The sequence below is a fragment of the Sinocyclocheilus anshuiensis genome, unplaced genomic scaffold, assembly GCF_001515605.1.
Source record: "Sinocyclocheilus anshuiensis isolate Anshui unplaced genomic scaffold, SAMN03320099.WGS_v1.1 scaffold67, whole genome shotgun sequence".
Lineage (NCBI taxonomy): Eukaryota > Metazoa > Chordata > Actinopteri > Cypriniformes > Cyprinidae > Sinocyclocheilus > Sinocyclocheilus anshuiensis.
In genome coordinates this window covers 1,925,745-1,933,088 of record NW_015552546.1, presented here as the reverse complement: position 1 = coordinate 1,933,088, position 7,344 = coordinate 1,925,745, and the positions used below count along the sequence as shown (strand labels likewise).

The 7,344-nt window shown below is 39.1% G+C and overlaps 1 protein-coding gene across 1 annotated transcript in view; it reads right to left on the bottom strand.

Annotated features, from left to right (window-relative positions):
* Window positions 1–1,349, bottom strand: part of LOC107664145 (magnesium-dependent phosphatase 1) — a 3,033-nt gene extending 1,684 nt beyond the window's left edge. Inside the window, exons 1-3 of the mRNA XM_016454604.1 lie at window positions 1,212–1,349; window positions 340–403; window positions 108–215 (exon numbers count right to left, since the gene is read on the bottom strand). Coding sequence (XP_016310090.1) covers window positions 108–215; window positions 340–403; window positions 1,212–1,245 — 206 coding nt within the window. The 5' untranslated portion in view covers window positions 1,246–1,349. The remainder of the gene's footprint in view (window positions 1–107; window positions 216–339; window positions 404–1,211) is intronic.
* Window positions 1,350–7,344: the final 5,995 nt, after the last annotated feature.

Sequence of the window (7,344 nt, the reverse complement as noted above, 5' to 3'; positions counted from 1 at the left end):
ATATAACAAAGAGTGATAAATTGAAGGGGGTCTGAATACTTTCCGTACCCACTGTATATGTATGTGTGTGTGTGTGTGTTTGCTCATTCGATCATTTGCAATCTTACCGCGATGCAATGCCTATCTTGAACCCCTGACTATGCAGTGAGCTCAGGATCTTTTCAGTATCGTGATAAATGGGAACCTTGGCAAATCTTGAATCCCGCACCGTGCCGCTGGAGAGGCAGGAGACAAGTCAGTGTGTGCCAGCAAAAAAGCAAAAACTTCAGGATAAACAACTCTGAAGTATGTTAAGGGAGAACAAACAATGAATTAACGCTATAGCTGATGAAGGCAAACCTGTCATCGATGTGAAAAGGTGAATCAACGTGGGTGTCGACCCAGAACGGCCACAGGGTGTAATCTGTTTAAATCCAAGAGAGAGAAAAAAAGACATACTTGTAATTTCTATATATCAGGGGTGTCACTATATACCTGTCTTGACGATAACCGTGATATTTAAAAAAAAAAATGTAAATATTGTTATTGTGTTCATTTAGGCGTGTCACTATATAATCAGTATGTGCGATAACCGTGATATTTAAAAATTAATAGTGGACGTATATTAACATGACATAAATAATCCAGTTCCAGTAACCAGAGATGGTCTTGTTATTGGGAGATACCAGGGTCAATGCTTCTACCACTGGAGAAGGCAGATAACGTTGTGTGCCTTAATAACTAATCACATTACAGCCTTGACAATCTTTACATTTCTGTCAAAGGTGTTCAACAGTCAGTTAGTGGATACCATAAATGAATACTAAAAAAAATAATATAATTTCTGCCTCATTCTGTGATAAGAAGAAGTCACATTAGTTCACAAAAGGAAATGATTTCTAACCGGTTGCCATTAAGTGCAATTGTTACCTTTGTATGCAATAGCGTGGGTTGGGAAACACACACAGACAGATGAATTATACATTATATATCACACACACACACACACACACACACACACACACTCAAAGTATATTTGGCATAGTTACTAGTTTTGTTACTGCAGTAAACGTGTTATTTGGTATCAGGCATCAATGTCACCAAACATATTCTGTAGTCTGTACAGTATGAAAATATATGAGGAAGTGTATTTATCTTCCCATTTATTAGGTTTATAAATCCATATCGTTATTCTAAAGTACACCTTTAAAACGCTAAGTGTGAAAACTTACCTAGGTCGAACACTATTAATTTCAGCTTAGACATCTTTGATTAGCGACTGACAAGGAGGAAAACTAGACACAATTCAAATCACATAGACACAGAACACACTACTTTCGTTTACAGCAGAATCCTGCTGGTTTACCGGTAATGCGGAAGTAGCGTCATGACGTTAGCAATGCATACGAGTTTACGTGGCTTTGAGGTTTTAGCAACCAACCCTCAAAAACAAGAACAGGAATAACAACAACAATACTAATAACTAGATGTAAAATATGCCAAATATATATTTTATGATAAAAGGTTTATGCTACTTTGTGATTATATTACCAAGCAGAAAAAATAAGCATATATATTTAGTCTTTTTATAAAATAAAGTATTATATTCTTTAAATCTGTAAGTACAGTATTTTGGCATATTATGGATATCATAGTGTTTTTTAGGCAAGAGACAGAAAAATACTAGGAGTTAGATAGTGCCTTGCAAATAATATCAAGTGAGTGATCATATGAGTAATATTAGTGGAAATATTTATTATTATGATTTTGCATTGTATTAGAGTACGTTTATATCAACATAATATTTTAATATGATTAATTATTGTGCCTTATTTTATTAATAATCGGGGTTAATGATCAAATAAATTACCAGTTTAACAAATTTAAAACATACTTGTCAAGTATTAAAGTAGTCATAATAAGTCTCAAGTGATATTCTCCATTATATTCTCACTTTTTCTTCACTTTTTTTTTTTAGAATATATTTACAGTGGACAGAAGTGCGTACTTAATGGTAGTCATGTTATATTTTGACTGTATATACTGAGACTAAACAAACATCCAGGGAACTTCTTATAAATGCAAGTCCAAATCAAACACATACCAAAGTAGAAATCAGGAACACCAAAAACAATGCTTTACAAAATTTTATTCAAATTCAAGAGTTTAAGTGTTAGTAATTATTAAATATTCTGTGCTCTATGTTTTTAGCGGCACTTTGCTGCCTGGTTGTTTTCGCTGCTCCACAAGTTCAGCATTGAGGGACATCAGCTGCATCAGGAAGCTCATGGAGGGCTTGATGTGTCGCACCTTTATAACGTGATCGATGGCTTCCTCCACCATCATGTCACGGTGGATCATCAGATATGCCAGCAAAAGTGTAGGGGAGTGGCTGACACCATCACAGCAGTGAATTAACACCTTATCTGCGGAAATAAAAACAGAAAGACGGTCAAAAAAAAAAAACTCATTCCCTAAAAATTGGTCACTGCAGAACACTTGATAAAAGATCTTATTTTCTGGGTTCCTCAGGGCCTTGTGGATGAATTTGGCAGCTGGTAAGAAGTACATGCCCATGTTCAAACCATCTCTGTGTGTTGTAGGCAAGCCACAATATTTGATGTTCATGTCTCTGTAATATTTCTTCCCTGTATTAATCTTTCCATTCAGGTCTTTCTCTTTTGGCATTCCCATCAAGACCCTCAGCTTCTTCTTCACTGCTGCAGCATTAGAGGTAATACCCATCTCTTTGAGTTTGGTTCGGTCTCTTGCTGTCTCTCTGCACAAGAACACAACAATCTAGATTAGTCTTTCAGTAAAGAGGATTTACATTGTAGAAATACAGTTGTGTTTGATTCTATGCTCCTGCATTACATTATTGCTTCATCACATGGTTTATATGAGTCTATATGAGTTCCAGACTTACTCATTTCCCAAGAAGATGTTGGGCCAGACCTCAGTGACAGGTGTCTCAGACAGTGTACATTCCTCCAAACGGTTTTTCAATTGGGAAATGTTTTGAGGAATATAGTTCTCTAAGACTGAAAGCTCTGTCACTTGAGGTTCTTGCTCGGGAACGCTTGCTTCTGGGATACTCTGTGTATCTGGCTCAGGATACAGCTGGATCCTTGTGAGGCTGTGCTGAGATCCCAAAAAGCTTTTGGGAAAAGCTTCTTTCTCACTTTGACATATTCTGAAAAAGAAGAAGACAATATGTTATTAGAAACATCTTTAACAACAGATTAAACATGAATCATTTGTCTGACTTGAAAGACATTCTGTTTGCATGTCATTGTAATGTTGCAACTCAAATGCATTCTTGACATTCACCTGTTGGGATGTCCTCCTCAGGGGTTTCAGGAGAAGCATCAGTTCCACACTGATCGTTCCTGCTGCTGCTCACTGACACTTCTGCTGAAGGCCCTTCTGGATCGGTCAGATCCTCAGACACCAGTGTTGGGCTCCTCAGCTCTGAGATGGCATTGCTGATGTCAACCACCAAACCTTCTGAGGACGCAGGTTCCGGTTCAGAACTGCTCAGGATAGACCATTCCTCAGGATCCAGTCCAGGTTCCATAGGCTCAGATGTTGGTTCAGGAACACTTGCATCTGGGACACACAGCGACTCTGAAACATCTGGATCCGGCTGTGCTGAGATCTCACAGCTCTTCTGGAAGAACGCACTAATTGTCTTCCTCACTTTGGCATATTCTAAAAAATTAAGAAAAACAATGTTATTAGAAACATCTCTACCCACAGATTAAACATGTAAAGTGTGGTCACTTTTACTGTTGCTCACCGAAATCAAGTGACGGCCAAAATAATTCCCGTGCAGATTTCCCTCATATTCAAGTTGGTCACTTGAATTCACCACACTGACCAATAGAAAGCTGCTTGGTTTGAAATAGGGGTGTAACAGGTTCAGCACGTACATGTACCACACCTTTAGTCCAACATATTTATCTGCAACTCAACTCAACTGCTCTATTGATATAATTTACCTATTGGGATGCTCTCCTCGGAGATTTCAGATGAAGCACCCATGCCACCCTGACTGATCTCACTGCTGCTTCCTGCTACTTTACACAGCGACTCAGAAACAGCTGGATCAGTCTAAAGCCCCGTTCACACCGCCAGCGACACACAGCGACAGAGCGACATAATCCCATTCATTTTCAATGGAGAGCTGGCGACTTCCGGCGACACGAGCGACAGTGACCGTTGGCGACGGAATGTGGGCGTGTCAAGCGATGCGAGTCAAGCGACAAAAGTTCAGAATTCTTCAACTTTATGCAAATAAGCAGCGAATTTCGTGAGCGACAACCAATGGGAGTGAAGTCAGTGGAGAGCACGTGATGCATCTGCTTTAGTGAAGTGTTACGGGGGTAACTAGGCAACCAGTAATGGGAACGCCCACTAGCGACATCAATTGCCAACTACAAGCGACAAACAGCGAAAAAGTCGCTGGCGGTGTGAACGGGGCTTTAGGCTTGTTCACACCGGGACGAATATCGCGCGCGATTATCGCCGACGTTTAACGCCTCGTGACTAAAAAGGGCGCCAATGTGAGTGAGCACACCGACGCGCAAAACGCGAGGCGTAAAAGTGTATTTTTGTAAAAAATGCCTCGGGTTCGTTATTTTGGTTTGACGCGCCGCGTTAAAAACTGGCCGACCAATGAGATTGGCGCTTTTGTTCACGTGCCCGGAGCTGCTGAAGTTACAGTAAAACACGACTTGGTGGCGCTCAAGCACAAAACGGTCTTGCCCAGCACACATTGATACCTAACGACAAAGAGGAAGTAAGTAGACCAAGAAGATGCGTCGAGGCAAGATGAATGTAGAGCTGCTGGTCTCATTGGTGTCTGAACACAAAGGGCTTTATGACAAACGTGACAGCGACTACAACAATCTCGATAAGAGGGAGTTGTTATGGAGAGGAATTCTGATCAAATAGGATTCGATGTGTACCGGGGTATTTCTGTTTTTCATTAAGCGCCATCAAATGTCAGGGAGTGAATTTGCACGTTCACTCGGCTCATCGCCTGCGAAAATCGCTTGGGTATGAACACAAAAGACGCGTCGAAAAACGTCGGCGATAAGCGCGCGCGATAATCGTCTTGGTGTGTACGAGGCTTTAGGCTGTGATGAGATCCCAGTTCGGAAGAACTCACTAAATGGTCTTCCTCACAAAATCTGAAAAAAAAAATGAGAAAAACAATATTTTATTAGAAACATTAAGTGTCTGCTAAATGACTAAATGTAAATATATTATCACAGATTAAACATGAATAATTCAAGTGTCGTCACGTTTACTGTTGCTTGGGCAAAAAAAAAAAAAATCCCTATGCAGACTTCACTCATTTTCGTGATGGTCACTTGAATTCACCATGCTGACCAATAGAAAGCTGCTTGTTTTGAAACAGGTTCAGCACGCGTGTGTACTGAACAAATGCTGTGCTGTTTTAACCACTTGACATGTGGAAAATCTCTGTGTGCGGAATTCAGTTTGTGCGAGCTGTGCTCACAGTGCACCTTTTTTGCCACCGAAATTTCGTTGTTGTGACGGCACCTTTAGTCCAACATTTTTTTTTTTTTTTGCAACTCAATGCAATGTTGCATTTCAACTGCTCTGTTGATATAATTTATATAATGATGCTTCATTCCGAGCGTTTTTATTGATTTTCCTACCTGCCTGTCGACATGTATTTGCATACATACACTGTGCAGACAGAGCGAGAACGGCAGGCAAACTTCAACAACCTGATCTTCCTTCCTGGTATTGTAGTACTTTTACTAACTGTACTATAAATCTTTCTCACCGGTGAATGACACATGATGTATTTTAGTAATGTTGTCAAGTTGTCTGGTTCTGTGTTCGCGTTCATGCGTTCAGGGGGCGTGGCTTAGGACGGCGATTTGCAGGGAGGCTGGGACATTCGCTTTCAGTGCAATCAGGCTAAAGTTAACATTTTCCAGGATCTCCTACTGCACCTTTAACGTCGAATGTACGTTTCTTGTCTTGTAACACTGAGTTAGGATTTGCATGACTCACGGAAATGATACCATATTTTCAATTCAAAACGGCCATATTTGAGAAAAAGTCGAGAAGTTTGCATCACTGTCGGTCGTTTACCGTTTCTGTCCTAAAATATTTGTTTATGAATCCTTCACTGAATGAACTCCGTCAAAGCGGTAACTCAAAATCAACATCATGTGAACTGCGAGTTCAGTTCATTCGGACCAAATTATGATTTTATGGTCCAGGTCCTGAGAAACAGATTAGCTTACTGGAGTACATTTTACTAGAAAATATTGTTTCACTCTTTGTACTTCAACATTTCACATTTATTTCAGTGTATTAATAATAACATTTATTTGTAATTAGATGCGAGATGTACATTTCTGAGTGAAATTGTTTTTACACCAATTTTTTTCCAGTATAATTTCATATACATTTTAAAGGTGCACATCATGATGTGACATAAATACTTGAGCAGGTAAGCACTGTGCGTGACACGAAGCAATCACTTTTAATATTAAACAGCAAGCACAAACTACACAAAAACGGCAGCCCTTCTGATGCACTCTGATGTTTTTGCAAGAGAGAAAAATATTAGGAGTTAGGAAGTGCCTGGCAAATAATATCAAGTGAGTGATCGTATAAATATTAGTGGAAATACTTATGTTTTTATATTGTATTATAGTACGTGTTTATATCAACATAATATTTTAATATTATTCATTATTGTGCCTTATTTGATTAATAATCAAAGTTAAAGATCAAATAAATGACCAGTTTATCAAATTTAGATCATACCTGTCAAGTATTAAAGTAGCCATAAAAACAAAAGTCTTAAATTACATTCTCCATTCTCACTTTTTCCTGACATTCTTTTTAGAATATATTTACAGTGGACAGAAATGCGTACTTAATGTTAGTCATGTTATATTTTGACTGTATATACTGAGACTAAACAAACATCCAGGGAACTTCTTATAAATGCAAGTCCAAATCAAACACATACCAAAGTAGAAATCAGGAACACCAAAAACAATGCTTCACAAAATTGTATTCAAATTCATGTGCAAATAGTTTTAGTGTTGGTAATTATTAAATAGTCTGTGCTCTATGTTTTTAGCGGCACTTTGCTGCCTGGTTGTTTTCGCTGCTCCACAAGTTCAGCATTGAGGGACATCAGCTGCGTCAGGAAGCTCATTGAGGGCTTGATGTGTCACACCTTTATAACGTGATCGATGGCTTCCTCCACCATCATGTCACGGTGGATCATCAGATATGCCAGCAAAAGTGTAGGGGAGTGGCTGACACCATCACAGCAGTGAATTAACACCTTATCTGCGGAAA